This window comes from Gorilla gorilla, chromosome 19 (genome assembly GCF_029281585.2).
Source record: "Gorilla gorilla gorilla isolate KB3781 chromosome 19, NHGRI_mGorGor1-v2.1_pri, whole genome shotgun sequence".
In the NCBI taxonomy this organism is placed as follows: Eukaryota; Metazoa; Chordata; class Mammalia; order Primates; family Hominidae; genus Gorilla; species Gorilla gorilla.
This window is the reverse complement of record NC_073243.2, coordinates 45506427-45529102: the sequence shown is the minus strand read 5'-3', so window position 1 is coordinate 45529102 and position 22676 is coordinate 45506427. Positions and strand designations below refer to the sequence as shown.

General features: G+C 38.1%; 1 protein-coding gene across 1 annotated transcript; it reads left to right on the top strand.

Annotated features, from left to right (window-relative positions):
• Nucleotides 1-397: 397 nt before the first annotated feature.
• On the top strand, nucleotides 398-22628 carry SHISAL2B (shisa like 2B). Its single transcript, XM_019013658.4, has 3 exons — nucleotides 398-1087; nucleotides 5793-5950; nucleotides 22427-22628. Exons 1-3 carry the CDS (start codon nucleotides 897-899, stop codon nucleotides 22558-22560), a joined length of 483 nt encoding a protein of 160 aa, XP_018869203.3. The 5' UTR covers nucleotides 398-896; the 3' UTR covers nucleotides 22561-22628.
• Nucleotides 22629-22676: the final 48 nt, after the last annotated feature.

Below are 22676 nucleotides of genomic sequence, written 5' to 3'. Positions count from 1 at the left end.
CATTATCATCGTTATTTTAAAAAGGCTTTGTGAACAAACCAATCAAGAAAATGGGAATATCAAACAAAAAGGAGACAAAAGAAGTTCCTACAGCACATCAAAACTGACTGAAGGTCTCTTTCTCCCTATTTCTTTTGCCTTTTTTTTTTCCTCTGGCTGCCTCCCTCTCTAGAAAGTTCTCACTTTCTTTACCTTCATGTCTTGAGTTTCTTAAACTTTCTGGATTTTTCAGCTGAACACAGAATGCAACTGCACCATGTCCAGTTGTTACAGGAGACTTTGTTTCTTGTTTTTTATTTTTAAATGGGCAGATCTTCATGTTTCACATTTACTTCTCAAAGAAAGAGAACACCAACTCCGCCTCTCTGGTGTTCAGCTGCCTTTTATCTGGTCCTCTCCTCCACTCCTTGAGTCAATGGCCGGGCAGTTAAGTCTCCACCAGACCCGGTCTGTTTGCCCAGAATCCACCTGCCCTGTCCCTAGACAGGAAAACTGCAACTTAGGCAGCATCTGCCTGCACTGAAAACATGTCCCACCTTTTCTTTTTTCCCTCTGGAGAAAGCTCTTTCTGGCATGGAGTGGGGACAGCTAAGGTCTCCAGGCTGCTGATGAAGTGAGGGAAAGTGGAGGGGAGTCGGCGCCGAGACGGGCGGATAAAAGGAGCGACCGCTCAGCAGCGAGAGGGAGAGGCGAGAGTAAGGCGCCCAGACACCATGTGGACAAGGGGAGGAGAGAAATCAGAGGTGGCGCGCGAAGGCTGAGCGCCCAAGCAGCCAGAGCCCAGATCGGAAGAGCCGAGTCCGGGCAGAGGGGTCCGCGGGCTCTGAAGGTGCTGGACGGGTGCGATCCGAGAGCAGACCGGGGCCCTCGCGAGCCTCTCCTGGCCCCTGCCCGCGATGAGCGAGGCCAGCCGGCTGTGCTCCGGCTACTACAGCCTCAACCAGAGCTTCGTGGAGCCCTTCCAGTGCCCCCGGCGCGGCGAGGGGGCCGCGCTCCAGTATTGCTGCGGCTTCGCCGACCTCAAGTACTGCTGCAGCGAGCCGGGCAGCTACTTCCCCTACAAGCACAGCTACATGTGGAGCCTCAGGTGGGCTGAGAGCCCGCGCGTGCGGCGGCTGGCCGAGCCCGGGGCTAGGGAGGCGACAGGCGGAGCCACGCCAGGGCCAGGGAGGTTCCCCCGCGTCCCCGCTATCCGCCCTAGGTTAGGTCCCTACGGAAGGACGCGGAGCCTCTGAGGGCGGGTGAGGGCAGGGAGAGAAATCTCGCCCCGGCTCGGAGCTCCCCCGGGAACCAGGACAGGAGGCGAGGCGCGCGCTGGAGGAGCGCGGGCTTTGCGCCCAGGGCGCACTTGGGGCCCGCCTGGCTGGCCCCGCTGAGTTCCCCGCCCGCCTCCCGGGAGCCGACTGCTCTCCCCTCGTCGGGGACCAGTCCCAGGCTGATAGCCCTACTGGTGGAGCGCGAGGACAGGAAGATAACCCAAGGGGAAGGTTTAAAATCCTCTGTTTGGTTTATCTGGTGTATTTGAAGAGAAAGGAGGCTCCTTTGGGGCTCTTTTTACTGCATTAACAAGGACCAGAGTATTTTAAGACTCTTTGAGGGGTGTGAAGGAATTGGCTGTGTTCTTTAAAATACACGTATGTTTTTAAAAGTGTGTGTGTGTGTGTGTGTGTGTGTGTGTGTGTGCGTGTGTGTTCCTGAGGGCCTGTGCAAGCAACTGGGCTTTACGACTTGCACTTTTTGGAGGATCTGACCCCTACCCTGGAGAGAATTGAAGCGACACCAAGAAAGGTACAGCTTTTGGTTGCTATGATTATACACACACTCTGTAGAACAGGACACCCCCTTTCTTGAAACCCGAGCCATGTGGCTATTGCTGGAATGTGAAGAGACTTTCTAAGGTGAGGTCTTTCTTGTTTCTTTTTCCCATAGTGGCAATTTTATTTTACTTATTCCAACTAGTATTGATGTAGACATTTTCATTATGAATTGCTTTTCCCCCTTCCACTCTGAAGGGCTGCAAACTTTAAACTTGATTTTTCATTTTGCTTGAAGAATGAATGGGGTTCGACAATCAAGGAACGAGCTCCCACCTTAAATTGTTTTGTACATATTCATTAGTTTATGGGGTTGGAGGAGATGGATTCTGCTAGTAAGAGGTAAAGTATTGTGATTATGTCTCCAGTCTCCTACATGACCCAGAATTTAACACACATGCCAAGTCTATAGCAAATGACTGTTACTTCTTGAAGCAATAAAATATTAACATATTTTTCTATATTGCAAGCATTAAAAAGTCTCAAAAGGAGTGCCTACCTTCCAGTAAGTTTAACTGACAAAATTGTATTTTGCTGGACAGGGGCAAAATGTCAGAAAATAATGATAGCTTATCCTTAGTAGATTACATGGGGAAGAAATCTGTATTGCACTGGTTTATTATCTGGCCTTTTGGAAAATAACAGAGTAATCTATCTCTGGGTCATTGGAGGCGTTACTAATGGCAGAAACACCTCCAACAGGGACTGGCAATTCCTAAGTCAAACTCAACTGGAAAATGTGCCTGAGATTCTCAGATCCTTGAATAGTTCCAAAGTGACAAGCAATAGAGGACATAAAACCTTCCTAAGATTTATGAGGGCACAAAGGAGTGAACAGCTGGCTGGGGTCTTCATTCAGTACTGACAAAATGGACAGTGCAGCTCCATTCCCAGGAAATAGAAAAATCACTTCAACTGATGTTGTCATTTGGCAGTGTTAAACCTGGGGTTCCTGTGAGTTATTGAGCTCTGAGAACACAATAGGGAGGTAAATTTATTAGAGCTTCATTTGCCCCCTATTCTTTGCTCTCCACTCCTAATTTAAAATAGTCCAACTGGGAAGAGTCACTAGCCCTTGTTTTGAGATTCTATAGTGGCAGGAGAAAGGCACAGCTGTGGCTATCACAAGGTAAGTGAACTTCCTAAGTAGGAGAATTGCCACATTAATGTGACAGCAGCTTCAGACCCTCTCTCAAAGCTTGTAAAACAACTGCCATAGGGTGCTGAGGAAAGGATAATTCTTCCTTTCCTGTGTCTGACCCCTTCCCATCTTTTCTCCTCCTCTGACTCCCTATGTTCTTAGGATTTTCCTTGGTAACCTTCTCCAGGACTTAGGGAAATAAGGTCTATTGGACAGGGCCATGCACGAGTGGCTATTTAATAAGTATTTATTGAAATGAATATTTTAGGAGTCTCCTGGAGCTCCATCTTTTCTGAGAGTTAATACCTACAGTTTTGCATGCATAAAGCAACATTTCTTCTTCTTTTTTTTTTTTTGGAAACGGGATCTCGCTCTGTCACCCAGGCTGGAGTGCAGTGGCGCAATCTCGGCTCACTGCAACCTTCGCCTTCCGGGTTCACGCCATTCTACTGCCTCAGCCTCCCGAGTAGCTGGGACTACAGGTGCCTGCCACCATGCCTGGCTAATTTTTTGTATTTTTAGTAGAGACGGGGTTTCACCATGTTAGCCAGGATGGTCTCAATCTCCTGACCTCGTGATTCGCCCGCCTCAGCCTCCCAAAGTGCTGGGATTACAGGTGTGAGCCACCGCACCCAGCCATAAAGCAACATTTCTATAAAGTGAATGGTGACATTGAAACTGTTTGTCAGTATTATGAAGAACATTCTTTTTTAACAGAAAGCAGGGATGGCATGCTTTGTTTTTGTTTTTCTTTCAAATTGAATGGTCTGGTTTTATAATTTGTAGATTGAAAGCCCACATTATGTATGTGGAAGTTAATTAAACTAACAATTTTGCTTTCAAATAGACTAAATTACATTTTTACCTTGAAGATTTTTTAATCAGGTTCTTCTTTGAAGAGTCTTTCCAGATGTCTAGCCTCTTATCTGCTCTGTGCACCAGATAATATTAACTGAGTGGATTACATTCCCATGTGTCTGTGTATGGTGAAGTGATCCTAACCTTCCCTGACACTTAAAATGCACAAAAGTTAGGTTTGGTGCAAACAAGTACAAAAGAGGAGTCGCCAAATATAGGGAGTCTACCTTTTAGATGAGAACAAACCCCAAGTTGAAATATCACTCTACAGTGAGTCACTCTACAGTGACTCTAGCCATAAAATTCCCCAGCCTTCACTCATCTACAGGGCTAGTGGAACTGGGTTGACAATAAACCAAGCACAAGAATCTCTGGAAGTCGACTTCAAGTGTGTGCTTCAGGAGGCAATCTCTTCTTTGCAGGGGTGCTCTATCTCCTGAAATCAAGGACAAGTGGAGTGAGCTTAGCTCTTCACTTTCAGTTCTGTTCTCCTTCCTCCCAAAGCAACAATGCTCCCGGCATCCCTGGTCAAATTCTCCCTTCCCTCCCTTTTGGTACAGGTCAAACTTGTCAGTGTCCTAATCCCAGAGAAAGAGCAGAAGCCTAAAGGCAAGCCAGGAAGATAATGAAGAAAAAGATCATTACTTTTCAATGACATATGTTCCAAATACAGGTAGATCAATCAGCAGTCAATTATTATTTATTTACATTTATTGAACATTTTCTACAAGCTAAGCTCTCAAATGCTTTAAATAAGTGTGTACAACACTACCGTGAAAGTTGACAGAAGTATCTGTTTTTGAGTAAAATTGATTAAAATCTATTTATAGGTTAAAATCTATTGGTAGATTTTAATTAGAACAAAATGTGGTTCAAGAAGTACATGTTAGCATATTAGTCTTTCAAGATAATGCTTTTTTTCCCAAGCTCTTTTCCCATTTAGTGGTATTAAGTTCACAGGCTTATGAAAACTATATTTCTCAAATGATTAGACTTAGAGGTAACTGCATCAGACAGAATCATTACAAATTTAGGGTGGAGCAAATACAATCAGATACACATTTTATTTTTAGAGAAAAATACACGGGCTTCTTCCTTAATGCTAGAAGCCATTGACATTATGCCCTTTTAGAAAGGAAAAGTCAAACTGAACATGAACTTGATATGAATTTCACAAATACCATTTTCCTTTAATTCAAATTGCTTTCTCCTTTTTTATAATAGTTTTGGCTTTGTAAATCAACAAATGGCATTTCACATATGTCTTTAGTGCTTTTGCAGAAACAAATATTTTTCTGTTCTTCATTTGTTGGTGAACCTGATCTTTCCTTCTAAAATTATTAATAATAGAGGTTTATTTGATGGAGATGTTTTAGAATTATCCCTAGAGAATCATGTGACCTTTAACCTATAATATGAACACGTGGTCTTCCATATTAATAGTAACGTACAGGCCGGCCGGGAGCGGTGGCTCACGTCTGTAATCCCAGCGCTTTGGGAGGCTGAGGCGGGTGGATCGCCTGAGCTCAGGAGTTCGAGACCACCCTGGGCAACATGGTGAAACCCCGTTTCTACTAAAATACAAAAAATTAACTGGGCATGATGGCATGCACCTGTAGTCCCAGCTACTCGGGAGGCTGAGGCACGAGAATCACTTGAGCTTTGGAGGTGGAGGTTGCAGTGATCCAAGATTGTGCCATTGCACTCTACCATGGGCTTCAGAGTGAGACACCATCTCAAAAAAAAAAAAAAGTAATGTGTAAATTTAAAAGGGCCTCGAAAATCCTGCAGAGAAAATATAAGAATTTGGTGGTGGATAAAGGTGAACTGTAGATTTCAATCAGTTACTTTTTATGCTAAAATACAATTTGGTTATGAATGACTGAGAACAAGAACTAACAATATATTTATGCCTTCTCTTTAGTTGAACCAGTGTGAACCACTTTGTGTGACACATATTTTTTTTCTGTTTTCCTCAGCATTGGTGCCTTGATTGGACTAGGAATTGCTGCCCTTGTTTTCCTCACCTTTGTCATCAGTGTCTGTGTCCTTTGCTATTTATTTCTGTATACGAAACCTCAAAGATTAGACACTGGCCTTAAGCTTCAACACTTAGAGGCTTCTTCCACTCAAGAAGGTAATCAGTATCTATTATTTGTTACCAATTACCTGAACTCTATCCAAAAGAATAACTTGTACCTGGGTGATAATACTGTTAACAATGAATGCTTTTTAAAAATTCAGTTTACTATGTGTCTCACTAAAAATTCACATTGAATCAGGCCTTAATGATGAAATACCTTAGGGAAATTGTGCTGAAGGAAAAATAGCAGCAGGATGTAATTATTCTCATGAAAATTAAATCATTGGTTCAGTAAATCTGCTTTAAATATATTTATGTTCCTTCCAGTTATTAAAGTTTATCCTCTTGAAATTTTTAACATTTTGATTTTGGACGGAGTCAAAGAAGTCAAATTGTTGCAGGAAGTCAGGGACCCTGAATGGAGGGACCGGCTGGAGCCGCAGCAGAGGAACATAAATTGTGAAGATTTCATTTTAATATGGACATAGATCAGTTCCCAAAATCAATACTTTTATAATTTCTTATGCCTGTCTTTACTGCAATCTCTGAACATAAATTGTGAAGATTTCATTTTAATATGGACATTTATAAGTTCCCCAAGTTAATACTTTTATAATTTCTTATGCCTGTCTTTACCATAATCTCTTAATCCTGTTATCTTCATAAGCTGAGAATGTATGTCACCTCAGGACCACTATTGTGTTAAACTGTACAAATTGACTGTAAAACATGTGTGTTTGAATATGAAATCAGTGCACCTTGAAAAAGAACAGAATAACAGTGATTTTTCAGAGAACAAGGGAAGACAACCATAAGGTCTGACTGCCTGTGGGGTTGGGCAGAATAGAGCCACATTTTTCTTCTTGCAGAGAGCCTATAAATGGACCTACAAGTAGGGAAGATCTCACTGAATTCTTTTCCTGGCAAGGAATATTAATAATTAAGACCCTGGGAAAGGAATGTATTCCTGGGGGGAGGTCTATAAACAGCCGGTCTGGGAGTGTCTGTCTTATGTGGTTGAGATAAGGACTGAAATATGCCCTGGGCTCCTGCAGTACCCTCAGGCTTATTAGGGTGGGGAAAAAACCCCATCCTGGTGAATTTGAGGTCAGACCGGTTCTCTGCTCTCGAACCGTTTTCTGTTGTTTAAGACGTTTATCAAGACAATACGTGCACAGCTGAACATAGACCCTTATCAGGAGTTTTTGATTTCACCCTTTGCCTTGTGATCTTTGCTTTGCCCTTTGCCTTATAATCTTTGTTGGCTTCAGAAGCATGTGATCTTTGTTCTCCTTTTTGCCCTTTGACGCTTGTGATCTTTGTGACCTACTCCCTATTCATATACCCCCTCCCCTTTTAAAGTCCTTAGTAAAAACCTGCTGGTTTTGCGGCTCAGGTGGGCATCACCATCCTACCGATATGTGATGTCACCCCTGGAGGCCCAGCTGTAAAATTCCTCTCTTTGTACTCTTTCTCTTTATTTCTCAGCCAGCCGACACTTAGGGAAAATAGAAAGAACCTATGTTGAAATATTGGGGGTGGGTCACCCCATATCAAATAAATAGAGGAACCAAGTATTTGATAACTTATTCTCTGAACCAAATATTTGCGTCACTCTATATTGGCTAGTCAGTGGTCAGTTAAGAATTTATCTGTGTGTCTACTGTGTACAGAGTTCAGAAGGGCATATAAAATAATTGAGGCATATAAAAGAAATAGAAAAAATAAGTAGAAGATGTATTGACTAGATTGCAAACTAGTTAAAATATTGGGATTTATATGTGTGTAGTGTGACTATAAAGTAGAAATAAATGTTTATGGTTTGTGGAACTAGGTCCTATTATTTCTCAAACATCAAGTGTTATACAAATGCTAGTTGTTACCATTATAAAACTCAATCGCAAAGAATTGTTAAAACTGTTGTGAATATGAATTTCTATAGTGTATTAAAAAGTACTAATTATAAATTTTATTGTGAGATATACATATAAACAAATCTAGAATATACATTATAGATATATATGGAATTTATCAAGAATTTATATATAGAATATATAAACTTAGAATATAAATTTAGGATTTATGTATGTATTTAGAATGACACACAAGTGCTTACTTGCTTCCATGTAAAAATAAAATGAAAATCTTTATGTTAAAAAAATTAAGAGAAGTCCCCACCCATATGCTCTATTTTAGCTGCATCCTAAAACTTCTCATATTATGGGGTACCTGTTCTGTGACCTTATCAAATACATCACCACTGTGTGATTGCATTAGCTCTCATTTCCTTCTCTGTAGAGGAGACCTCTCAGAGGGTATCCTGTGTCACAGAACAAGGGAGCCAAGATTCCTTGAAAGTTCTCTTCCTGAAGTACTGTTTGGAGATTGCATGGCCAAAATGACAGGTTGTTAGCTGAATTTAGTACAAATGACTTAGGCCCAGTTTCTCCACTGGAAGTTGATTAGTGATTATCAAATAATCAGATTGTAAAATCAATTTTTATCTGAATTGCTTAGGTAAAGTTGCAGTTCGTAAATTTGTGCCTAAGAATCATGTAGAGAGCTTGTTAAAAACACAAGTTCCAGGCTCTGCATTTTAAAACAAGTAGCTCCTCTTTCTGCTTCTGTCCTTGTTCCTCTGCTGTCTGCTCTCCAGAGCAGCCAGAGCAGACCTGTTAAAACACAAGTCAGGTCATGTCACTCCTCTGCTGAAAACACTAATCGCTTCCTATCTCTTTCAATGGAGAAAACAGTCTTCATCATGACCTGTGGGGACTTTTGTGATCTGCCCTTATATTTCTTATCTTCACATGCCCAGCCTCATTGGCCCCTTTGCTGTTCCTTGAAATTCCTGACTCAGGGTCTTTGCACATGCTTCCACTATTGTCTAGGATGCTTTTCCCTCAGATATCTGCATGACTTACATTTTCACTTTCCATCTTTACTCAAAAGTTACCTTCCCAGGAGCTCTCCCCTGGTTACCCTATCTGTATTTTTAACTCCCTTTCAACATTTAATACCCTCTTCCTGCTTTGAATTTATCTTAGGCACTTACCATTAACATATTATATCCTTTACTTACCTGTTGTCTATCTTTTTTCCACTCCAACTAGAAACTAAGTTCCAGAAAAGTAGGAGTTTTTGTCTTGTTTGCTCACTACTGTATCCACAGTGCCTAGAATACATAGCAAATATTCCATGAATGAATTGAATGGGGTAGCACTGCATGTGTGTGATCAAAGGAGCATATTTTGAGAAACATTGGCAAAATATTGTCACTGTCACAGTCATAAAACATTCATTGATTGCCTTCTCTATACAACACACTGTGCTAAATAAAAATTGGTTATTTTTCCAGATTTAGCTTAGATACTGCTCCAAAATTTTATTTCATATTGACTTTAGAACATAGCAACAGAATTAGTTGGTTTGTTGATTCAAGTTTTGTATTCTTGTCACTATTGAGTGAAGGAGGTCCATTATAGTTAGATGAGGCTGCTTACTTGCAAAGAAATATCCTCATTCTGCCCCTCTCATAAATATATTTTGTCAAATTGACAAATCAATTCAGTACACCTTTCCCAAATGCATGCTATTGGTAAGGCAGGATTTTACATGATCAGTGACTTCCTGCTGCTTTCAAATGAGGTGATTTTGGTCCCTTGCATTGATTTTAACCAAAGTAGACATAGTGGAGAGCCCAAAATAAAAATAGTTCAAATGTCACTAGAATGGGAAGAGAAAATTGTTTGTATTTGAAAGCAAGCCTTTGATGTGATATTTAAACATTGCTGTACCCTTCGTTAAATATGCATGTTCCGTTCCAATGATTCTACTACCTAGCAATGGATGCCAGTGTTCTAGCTATTGAGAAAACAAGTCTGTGGCTTTATTGCATTTAAGGAATGTCTTGAAGGTTAAGAACATAATAGAATATTTAAGTAACAAAATCAAGCAAGTAAATATTACATCAGAGGAAAATTGGTTTCACCAGTTAGCCATTTCCTTTCTCATGGGTCAGCCTCTCAATATTTTAGGTTAATTTTTACCGTTGAAACTGTTTTCATTATAGGAAATCTGAATGGCCTAAAGGGAAATGTGTTCTTGTGTACATACTAAATTGACTTAGGACACTGAACTTTTTTCCCTCTATAAATGACAAGAGTTTAAAATAGTCTAATATTAGACTATTTTGCCAAGATTTTCCATAGTATATCTTTATTCTACTGAATTTCATTACAATTTAAGGCTCCAACGTTTGGAATGGATCTTGAAAAAAGCAAGTCTCTGGTAGTGATTGTAGACTCTAATTGGACTACCCCTAGGGCTCATTCTGTACAGAGGACCTATTGCTAAAGCAATTGATTGGTCTTTAAGTTGTGTTCCATAACCACCTTCTTCTTTTTAAACTTTTGTGTTTCAGGTTATGCATGCTTCAAATGCCAATGTTTAAAAGAATACCATTGCTTGTAAATTGTTCTGTTCAGGACGTACAAAGAAAAAGATGGCTGTGTGAAAGGCACCCTTCTGAGTCTACACTCTGAGGGTGAGGGCTCATTCCACAGGTTGGGGAGGAATTAATGGTTAATCAAGGAGCAATTAAAGGGGTGTCTTAGAGCCCTGCTTCTCAAACTTTTCCACCAGAGAATCCTTAAATGTATACAGTTGTCCCTCAGTATTCATTGAGATTGGTTCGAAGACCCCCTGTGGATACCAAAGTCCTCAGATGTTCAAGTCTCTGATATAAACTGGCATAGTATTTGCATGTAACCTACACATATCCTTCCATTTTATTTATTTGTTTATTTATTTAGAGACGGAGTCTTGCTCTGTTGCCCAGGCTGGAGTGCGGTGGTGCAATCTTGGCTCACTGCAACCTCTGCCTCCCTGTTTCAAGCCATTCTCCCACCTCAGCCTCCCGAGTAGCTGAGACTACAGGCAGTGGTCACGATGCCTGGCTAAGTTTTTTGTATTCTCAGTAAAGGTGAGGTTTCACCATGTTGGTCAGGCTGGTCTCAAACTCGTGACCTCAAATGATACACCTGTGTCAGCCTACCAAAGTGCTGGGATTATGGGCGTGAGCCAGTGTGCCTGGCCCTTTTATATGCCGTGAATCAGTAGTCTCCATCTGTTTTTAACACCAGGGACCAGTTCCATAGAAGATAATTTTGCAGGTCGGGGGTGGGAGGGATGGTTTTGGCATGAAACTGCTCCACCTCAGATCATCAGACATTAGATTCTCGTAAGGAAAGCACAACCTAGATCCCTCACATGCGCAGTTCACAATAGGGTTCATGCTCCTTTGAGAGTCTAATGCCAGTGTTGATTTGACAGGAGGTGGAGCAGAAGCAGTAATGCTTGCTTGCCCTTTGCTCACCTCCTGCTATGCAGCCTGGTTCCTAACAGGCCACAGATTAGCACTGGTCCATGGCCCAGGGGTTGGGGACCCCTGCTTTAAATCATCTCTAGGTTAATATGTAGTACAATGTAAATTCTCTGTAAGTAGTTCTTATTCTGTGTTGTTTAGGGAGTAATTACAAGAAAAAAGTCTGTACATGTTCATTACAGATGCTTTTTTTTCCCAAATATTTTTGATCCATGGTTGGTTGAATCTACAGATGCAGAACCCATGGATATGGAGGGCCAACTATGTGAGAGAAAGGAACCTGTGTCTCCAGAATTCTAAGGGCTAGAGTAGAAAGGCCTGCTTTAAGCCTAATGAGCTTTAAATTATCTGAAGTTCCAATTTATTTTTAAAATTATGAGAATTTTCAATTTGACTGCATAATATAATGACTTGCTTTACTCTAATAATAGCATCTTCTCCCTCTCATATCTGAGTAAAATTGACGCTCCAGGAAGATAAAGCATATTTATCCTGGGGCTTTGAATATCTATTGATATTCTGGAGTTGTAGAAGGGGCTGGGGGAAGGAGCAAAGAGAAGGGTTCTTAGAAGCAGAATTTTTGATAAAAATTAGAAGGGCAAATATTAGTAGAGCTGCTTGGCACAAATAAAATAATACAGTTGTGTAGGTATAATAAACAACAAGCCTGTATTTGATGTTCTCTTTTGTAAAGGCAGATGATATAAATGAAAAGGGGTAAGTAAATTAGCAGTAAGGCACAGTTATCTAGGAGAAAAGCATAAATTATATATGAAATACTGAGAAGGAAAGCAAATTTAAAGATAATGCAAACATTTATTCTGCCTGTAAGCAAAACAGGATTTGGGCTGGCTCAGTATGGTCTGCTATATTCGTCTTGGAAGATATCCTTGCTCCCCCAAAAGAAAATCTTCCTTTCAATTCATTATAGTTCATTATCAGTTCATTATAGGAAAATTAGGAAATACAGAGAAACAAACAAATAAATCTTGTATGTGACTAATTTTCAACTGTAGAAGTTTCTTTTTTTGTGGTTTCTCCTTTTGGTTTCACACTTAGAAAGCTTTCCCCTCACCAAAAGATATAAAGATAAAAGATTCAAGTATAAAAAATAAATGCATTAGAAGAAAATATAGGTAACTATATTTTCCAGTATAGTTTATATTTTCTAGTATAGTTAATTTCTGATTTCTAATATAGTTAATTTTTTTTTTGAGATGGAGTTTTGCTCTTGTCGGCCAGGCTGGAGTGCAATGGTATGATCTTGGCTCACCGCAACCTCCGCCTCCCGGGTTCAAGCAGTTCTTCTGCCTCAGCCTCCTGAGTAGCTGGAATTACAGGCATGAGCCACCACGCCAGGCTAATTTTGTATTTTTAGTAGAGATGGGGTTTCTCTATGTTGGTCAGACTGGTCTCGAACTCCTGACCTCAGGTGATCAGGCTGCCTTGGCCTCCCAAAGTGCTGGGATTACAGGCGTGAGCCACTGCACCTGGCCCTAATATAGTTAATTTTTAACTATATTTTCTAATATAGTTTGAAGTATTAGTAATTAGTTATTGTTACCTATGGTTATCTAATTATATAATTACCTAGCTATATAATTACCTAATATAATATAGTTACCTATATTTATATATTTGCATACCTATAGATAACTATATTGTATTAGGTAATTATGTAGTTGTCTATATTTTCTTCTAATGCATTTTTCTTATACTTAAATCTTTAATACTCCTGGAGCTTTAATTTTCGTATAAAATGTGAGGTAGAGATCTGCCTTTTTTATTTTCCAAATAATGAGTCAGTTGTCAAATATTTATTGGCTAATCCATTTTTCTCTTGACAATTTAAAATGTCACTAGTCATAAACTAAATTCTTATATATATTGTGGTCTGTTTTGGACTTTGTGTTTTGTTAAATTGATCCATCTGTTTATTTTAAGCTAGTAATATACTTTAAGAATTACTGTAGCTATACAGTTTATTTTAATATCTGATTAAACAAGACTCCATCTCCCCTCTCCTGTCATGCTTCTTTTTCAAAGTTTCTTGGCTAGTCTAGTAGCATTCAAGTTTCCAAATAAACTTTTGAATCACTCTGTCCAATCTTAAAAAGACAAATGGTATTTTGATGGGTTTTGTACTAAATTTATAAAGAAGTTGGGAACTACTTTTCTAAATAGCCTTAATGTCCTTTCAGAAACATTTGCTCAAAGCTTTTATGAATTAGGCTGCCAAATTATTTATTAATAGTAATATCAGTGTTTATTTCAGAAAGATTTTAAAGGAATTCATTGAGATCTTAGCAGAAGATAGGGTAATTGGAACTCAATGGCATGAAAGGCCACCTGTGTGCCTTTAAATAGAAAGACGTTTTTATTTAAAATAATGAGCCTAGAATTTTATACAACTGCTTTTGTTCCTACAATGTAGAAAATCAAATTGCTCAATAGAGCTACTGCTACATTTATTAGGTTGGTACAAAAGTAATTGCAGTTTTTGACGTTATAATAGCATTTCTGAGTCCTCCTCAAGGCACAGAGTCAGGCAATCCTCAGTCATGTTCAAACCAATAAGCAAAATAGAAGCCAGTCTCTCATTGAAAATTATTTATTTCAAGGATATATAATATCTGCTAACTTCCTTTGTAAGATATTGTTGATCATCAATGGTTGGAAGAATTTAACAATACAGAAAAGAAAGAAAAAGGTGAATTCTGGAAAAAATAGGGTAGGAAAAAAATTTCTGAATAGAACTGCCTCCACTCATTAATGAGTGACTACAGCAAAAGGGCAAGTCCAAGATTAACTTTCATGATAAATTTTTTGACTGTGATTATGTGAGATCTCTTTATATACTTGAGGGGAAGGCAGGGCATTGAAAAGGGAGAGGTCAATAAGTTTTGCTCACTTCACCGTTTAGCTCACACCCAGTCCTGTGCATCATCATATTAAATTTGAAGGGAAAACATCCTCTTACAAATAAAAAAAAACACTTTTAGGGTAAAAACTTGAGATTGCTTGTTTCCGCAAGAAGGAACTGCAGGATGAGTGGGATGTGTAGATTTTCTACTAAATAATAAAGTGACTCAGCTAGGTTAGTACGTGGAAGCTGCTGAAGAACTTCAGAATGGTAACACAGAAGCTAGGAGGACATTCGCAGATGATAGTAGAAAGGCTTAATTACAGTTCTGCCCGATAGCCACAAGATAAAGACCTGCAGAAGTCCCCAACATTCTTTTGATATTTTGAAATGGCAGGCAAGAGCAGCGTTCACAGAAGAATCATAAGTCCCCGAGGAAAGGGTTTGAAAATAAATATAAAATTTAACTGTTATCAGAAAAATTATGTTGGCCTACCTGTGATGAGGATAGGTAGAAAGATTTCATTCAATGAATTGGATTTAAATTTTGGTAAAGGCCAAAGCTTTAATTTAATGCCAGTCTAGGAAGTATAGGATTAAAGAAAGGTTGAAATTTACATACAATGACTAGCACAACAAAAACAAAGAATGGAAATAAGTAGCAGGCAGCAGGAAGAGCAGCTGACAATTAACCTAGGAAAGAACTGTGATGTTGAATCTTGGCAATTCCCACTTCACTAATGAGAAAAATAAATTAAATAAGAAAAAATTTTTATGTGTAACAAATCTCTGCAATGATATTACAGATTTATTTAAATTGAATCCATGTTGTTACCTGTGACAGAAAAGAGGCAGCTGTTTTTATCCCTATTTTGTTGGTTAAGAAACTAGTTTCTATTTATTAAAAAAAAACTAAGAAAAGCTGAGGTTGCTGAGATATTTTCATCTTTCTCTTTTAAAATTATCCCAGAGCTGCAGTTAGCTGGACTGTATTATCACTATAGCTCCACTAAGTGCAGTTATTTCCCAATATGTCCAATTACTCTAAGTTACCAGAGGGATATACCTTGAAAGCACTTTTGGATTTGTCTAACCTGTAGGAAGAGAGAACGCTAGAGGTGTTATGGTGTTTATAACACATCTTTTCTTGTTCACGTAGCAATTTGGTTTTGTTAGGGGAATTGCTTTGGCTTTAGAAGCCAATCAAAAAAAATCTTTGTACTTAACACTGGTTAGAAAGATCCAATAGCCAAGTAAATAATGAGTTGAGGCTGGGGAATAAAGGTCTTTACAAGTCATAAATTAATAAAAATCTATACTACTGTAATGTATTTTGCAAGCCTTTTAATCTCAGAGGGGAGTAAACAAGTTAGATAAATTCCTTCAGTTGTTGCCAGAGAAATATATAATGGAAACAAGAGCATTGGAATGGGGATTACTTAGAGAGAACCCCGGAATGACTAAGTTAGGAAACAACTTCCTTAGTTTATTTCCCATTAAAAAAACCAAAAACCCCAAATTGGTTATGACAAAACACCTTGAACGTCTGATTAAACTACTATGAATTTAAGTATGTAAAAAGCTTTGGAAACATGAGGGACTTTAACATTACACTTTTTAGATTTCCAGGAATTCAAAAAAAATTAAAATTTTAGATACTTAAATCGGTGCTTATATAAGATACAAATGTCACCCAGATAATACAAAACTAATTTATAGCTTAAATCTTTGATCTTTTATCTTTACCTGCTACGATACTAAAGAGTAAAAATAATATTAAACAAGTGAAAAATAACCTACAAACACCTTAATTTGATTTTCAAATATTATATAATGTGAATCCAAAATATCTGAGACAGGTCTCTGTCAATTTAGGTTTATTTTGCCAAGGTTAACGACGTATCCCTGACACAGCCTCAGGAAGTCCTGAGACATGTGCCCAAGGTGCGCGGGGATACAGTCTGCTTTTATGTATTTTAAGGAGACATGAGACATCAGTTAATATGTGTAAGATGGGCTGGGTGCAGTGGCTCACACCTGTAATCCCAGCACTTTGGGAGGCAGATGCGGGCAGATCACTTGAGCCCAGGATTTCAAGGCCAGCCTGGGCAACACAGTGAAACTCCATCTCTACCAAAAAATTAAAAAAATTAGCTGAGCATGTTGGTGCATGCCTGTAGTCCCAGCTACTCGGGAGGTAAGGCAGGAGAATTTCTTGAACCCAGGAGGTAGAGGTTACAGTGAGCCGAGATTGCACCACTGTACTCCAGCCTGGTGACAGAACAAGACTGTCTTAAACACACAAACAAAATGTGTAAGATGTGCATTGGTTTGGTCTGGTAAGGTGAGACAACTCCAGGTTAGAAGTAGATAAGAGACAAAAGGTTGCATTCTTTTGAGTCCTTGATCAGCCTTCCACTAAATACACAATTTAGTCTGGCTCAGTGAATCTGCATTTTTACATAAACAGTAGGGGGAGAGGAAGCAATCAGATATGCATTTGTCTCAGCTGAGCCTCAGAGGGATGACTTTGAAATAGAATGGGAGGCAGGTTTGCCTTAAGCAGTTCCCAGGTTGACTTTTCTCTTTAGCTTAGTGATTTTGAAGTCCCAAGATTTATTTATTTTCCTTTCACATTTCCACCCTTTTCTTTTTAAAATCTTTTGGAGAAAGCATTTTAGAAGAAAAATGAGTCTGGTCTCAGGTTTTGTCTGATCTCTCATGGCTAGTATGTTTAATTCCTAGATGGGTAGGTCCCACATTATGAGGAAAGCTCATTTTTAGCAGGTTGTGAAGTCTCATGTCCTATCAAAGAGAAAATAGGGGGAGGAAGAGAGAAAACAAACAAAAACAGAACAATCCTGGTAAATCAATATAGGCCATATTACTTTGAAGTGGCTTATGTATGTAAATAGGTTGCTGTTATTTTCTTCTAAAGCTTAAGTTGTCTAGCTTCAGTTTGCAGGGCTTTAAAGAAAGCACAGCTTAGTTTTCAGTGATTTCAACATAGGAAAAATAGGGAAAAAAAGAGAAAAGAAAGAATAAAAATTAAATTAAAAACATTATTTTGGAGACTTGTGGCCTGGAAAAACTTTAGAATTCAGTCCAAACTATAGAAAATAATAAAAATTGAAAAACATTAGGCAAGACTAGAATCTAATAACAGGTGTACTATAGCTCATTTTGAAACATAGTTTTTCTTTCTCCAGTCTTCCATTTTTATTAAAAACAAATCATAATAGGACCGATTTGTTTGCAAAAATAAGCTTTAGTCTTATGCTTGGCCTGATTATTTGTATATAGGGCAGCAAGGATAATTATTTTTCAAAAAGGCTTTTAAAATTGGCTTTGATGAAACTCAAGGAATCTCAGATAAGACTTTTTATTTATTTATTTATTTTTTTAGCTGAGCCCAGCCATGAGTTTGTATCCTCAAATACCTATGAGTTGTGTAATTTCCTCTCCTCTTGAAGTCCCAAGATAACTTGGGCCTCCTGGGCCTGTTAGAATGTGACATTCTTTACTTACCACAGGTTAGGAGCCCTCTACAGGGACTGTGAGGACACGGTATGAGGCCAGTTTTCCCCAAAGGGCTTTTATTGGCTCTATGGGTTAAGCTTGATTCCTTAAAGGAAAGCATGCTATTCTATTCAAAGCCTTGGTAAAACAACCAGTTTCTCCAATTGTGTCCTGTTGCAAAAGAAAACATTCTTATTGCACTTACACAAATAACTATATTGCCGTAAGTTAAGAAAACTCACAAATAGTTTCCAAATTCTGGAGAAATCAGGCAGAGAGAAATATGCTCCAAATTTTGTTTACAGGAGTATACTTTACTCAATTGTTAAAAGCTGTAAATAGCTTAAAAGAAGTTTTCTTCACTCTGAAAAACAAAACAAAAGATCAGCAACATTTTAAGCAAAAAGTCAAAAAGATTACTTTAGTCTTCTTTTAACTCAGTCCATGCAGTTAACTCTGGTCCTGTTTGATATTTGTGAACATTTCAGCTCTCTGAGAGTCCTGAAAGCTTTTTCCTGTATTCTAATGTCACAATTTCCAAAGTTTTTTTTTTTTTTTTTTTTTTTGAGACGGAGTCTTGCTTTGTCGCCCAGGCTGGAGTGCAGTGGTGCGATCTCGGCTCACTGCAAGCTCCACCTCCCGGGTTCACGCCATTCTCCTGCCTCAGCCTCCCGAGTAGCTGGGACTACAGGCGCCCACTACCACGCCCGGCTAATTTTTTGTATTTTTAGTAGAGACGGGGTTTCACCGTGTTAGCCAGGATGGTCTCGATCTCCTGACCTCGTGATCCGCCCGCCTCGGCCTCCCAAAGTGCTGGGGTTACAGGCGTGAGCCACCGCGCCCGGCCCAAAGTTATTAAAAAACCTGCATTCAAGAGCACCTATCAAAGTCCTACAGTTGATTATAAACCACCTTTTGAAGAGGATCAAAACAAGAGAAGTCTTAGGACAGCCATTATTAAACCACATTTTACTGGCAATTTGTTACTTCTGTGGCATACAACAGTTTTACATAATAATTATAATTATTAATAACATACACTGTCATATTAAAATTATAGGAGTTTCCCATAATTTGGGAACACATACCAATAACATTTATACACATATAGCCCAAAGAATACCAAACACCATTTCATATTTGACAATGCTTCCTGTATGATTTCTATACCAATAAACCAAATATGTCTCTTTTGCACTTCTGGGGACTAATAGCAAAAAATTAATGAGGACCCAAGTTAGAATTTGACTTTAGAAAGTGTGTCAAATATAAAAAGTTTAAAACACTTGATATCATGAAATAGGATCACAGGTCATTGCAAAATAAGTCATTCATTTAACCAAAGTGATAACATAAAGATTTCAAAAACAGGTGAAAACCTTTATTCTTTGAGAGAAAAGACTTAATTTCCTGAATAATAAGTCCTAATAAAGACAGCATGAGGCCAATTAAACCTATCTTTCAAAATCTTAAAAACAATCCATACAATGCCTGATTTTTTAATCATCTTGACAATAAGATATAATTTCCATAAACCTTGTTTATTATTTGTTAAATTTGAATCTAATTTTTAGAAAATGTTTACTTTGCAAAGTCAATAATTTTTTATTTCTTAAATTTTTCATTTCATCTTTCTCTACTATATTTATTTTAAATAGCTTTGCTTGCTGATTGGGCAAAGGCTATTTTCCAGGCTAGCAAATGCTGTGCCTACAACAAATTAGCTTTTAAAAATCAAATTATACTGATTGCATGTTTAGAAGTAGAATATTAAGTAACTTATTTTACTACCAAAAATAGTTCAGAAGAGAAGTAATTGAAATAAAGTCATTATTGTGCCACTCTAGGCCCCAGATTTTAAATTTCAGTGCTTCTAATATTAGCCTAGAGATCAATACCATGCATGTTTCAGTCTTATGGGTAAGATATGGAAGCTGCAGTGAGACATCTTTCAAAACTTGTAAATAATATTGTCCTTTGAGTGTTGAACCATGAAGTCGCCCCAGAGTGAGGGATGTTCTGATTGATACTAGAAAGCATTTTACTTATAGAAAAGTATCTTTAATATATATTTTTACTTACAAAAAGCAGTTTAGTTATAGAAAGCAATTAATATGCAAAGCCAGGAAGTATTAGCATACTTAAAGGCAAGGTTTAGATTCACCAAAAAAAAAAAAATTAAAAACTCATATCCAGAAGACATGCTATATGGTGAAAAGAAGAGGATGTACAGTAGCTACTTCTAATGGAGGGGGTCTTGACTAATGGACTTCCCCTTAGGGAGGTTTGTGGCAGATTTTCTAAAACCTGAAGGAGAATTCTTCAAGCAAAGGAGGCTGGAGAATTAGAGACACTAGGCAGCTGGAAGAGGCTTGGGGCAGAGAGGGAGACACCAGGGAAAGTTTGGGGAAAACAGGACTTGTGGGTCTCTGAACCACCAAAGACAAGGAAGGTAATGGGGTGAACTGAGCCAGAAGAGGAAAGCAGAACCAGATCATCAGCCTAACCAAGTTTATGTGTGATCCTAAAGTGCTTTAGCAGACAGGCTGATAGTGTTATGCGTAAGTGCTATGTAAGTATTAACTATCATTATATTGCTGATAGTTTTACATTCTTCTCATTTGACATCGTATTCTAAGCACATTCCATGTAATTAAATATTTCTTAGAAACCGTTTTTTTTTAAGTTAAATGGCTGCATGATATCTCAGGCATGATATTTAGCAATTCTATCATTGGAAATTTAAGGTACTTTCATTTCTTGGTATTTAAAATAACCAGTGAAGAAGATGTCTGTAAGTTTTAGATCTCATCGTTGATGGTTTCCTTGGGAATTTCTTGTTAAAGTGGAATTACAGGGTAGGAACATTTGACACTTTTAAGTATGCACCAATTTACACTCCCATCATGCTACACCGTTGACCAAGAAAAATTACTTTTTACCCTCACCTAATTGAGAGATGAGAAACAGTTTCTCACCTTCCAAATTTACATTTCCTTCTGACTAGCAAGATTAAAACTTTTTCATGTTTATTAGCCATTTTATCTTTTCGGTCACTTTCTTCACTCACTAAAAGGTGTTAATGTCCTACATGTTGATATGTAAGATCTTTACATATTAGGCATGCATCATTTGCTCTAAATATTTTTTGCTAGTTGGTTTTCAATCTTGTCTTTTGCTACTCAGTTTTAAAGTTTTCTGTCTTATCCTTTATTAATACACTCAATATTTATTGAACAACTATGTGCAAGGCATTTTTATAGACACATCATTAATGAACAAAATAGTCAAAAGTTTCTTGGAATGTGGTACTTAAATTTTAGTGAGAGGAGATAGACAATAACTGATAAGCATGATAAATAGGTAAATTATATTAGTTAATAAGTGCTTTGGGGGGAAAAATGGAGGACAGAAGGGGTTGGTGATGGGGATATGGAGGCTGCGATTTTAAATAATGTTCTGGGTAGGTCTTATTGAGAAGATGACTTTTGAGGAAGGACTTGGAAAAAAGTGAGTTATTGTGCAGATTATCTGGAAGAAGAGCATAGTAGACAGAGTGAATAATCAGTGCAAAAGTCCTAAGGGCTGGAACATGCCTGAAATGTTTAATCAAAGAGGTTGGAGTGAACCAAAGAATGAAGTAGAAAAAAATGAAGTCAGAGGTTAATGGTGTGTGTATGAAATCATGTAGGCCACTGTATAAGACTTGGGTGAATGGAGGGTTCTCGGCAGAGGGCATGATTCAACTTATTTTTTAAAGAATAGCTCTTTGAATGTTGTGCTGAAAACAGAATAGTGGTAGCAGTGAAGATGGTGAGAAGTGGTCTGATTCTGGATGTATTTTAAAAGTATAGTCAACAAGGATTTCTGATGGATTGCATGTAGAGTGAGAGAAAAGAGAGGCATCAAGGACCAGAGGTTTTTGGCCACTGGATTGTGGATTTAGCAACATGGAGGTAATTAGTAATGGTGAAGTAGCAGGGAGTAAAAAAGAATGGTGTCCTGGAAGCCAAGGAAATAACTGGATCAACTGCTGCTAAGAAATCAAATAAGATGAGAATGAACTGGACTGTGCATTTAGCAACACTGAGGTCATTAGTAATGTCTGTGATTTCTTCCACTGTTTTTTACGTATTTATGTTATTTTCTATTGGTGAAATGATACATTAATTATTTCTACAATCATTCAACTTTTCCTAACACTGTTCATTGAATAATCCATTTCTTTGATACGTTTGTTTAGACTAACTTCTGATCAGCAAAGATCCATATTCCTTCAACTTTGCTCATTTTGGACTCATATTTATATGGAGTGAATGGGATTGTGGCACAACTGTGTCCTTTTAATAAACCACATCTAAATCAGTTATAATGGCAAAGCCTTAAGGTTGGGCAAGTTACTATGATTGGCTTTAATGTAGTTTATGCATAGGAGAGGGACAGTCACACTTTTGTTAAGTCACTCAGAAATTGTTACCTTCTTATCAGATGTGTAGTTATTTTCCTCATGGAAGCATGGAGGAAAAAAGGTAAGCATGGAAATAAATTTTTTTATTACTGAATTATTTCCCTTATTTGACTTTCATAAGGAAATACTCAAAAACCACTTCAAAATAACTCAATTCTCACTCATACACATAGCATTTTCAGGACATCATATTTTCAATATTGCTACAAAAATTATTTTTAAGTGCAAATTTTTATAAGTGAAACGATGTCATAATTTCAAATAATTATTTCATTTTGTTTTGTGTATCTGCAGGCAAGTCAAATGGAAAAACCAAAGCCCTCAATTCAAATGCAGCATCAAATGCAACAAATGAAACATACTATGAAGCTGATGATATAATTCAAGAAAAAACAATGGATGCAACACAAATCCACATTGCTTATTAACTAAAAATTCTGTGTTTTAAATGCTTACTGGAGAGATGGGTCAATAAAAATAAAGCATGCATTTGAAACGGTTTGTAATACTGCTTTTCAAAAATTCGTCACTCACAAAGCAAGAC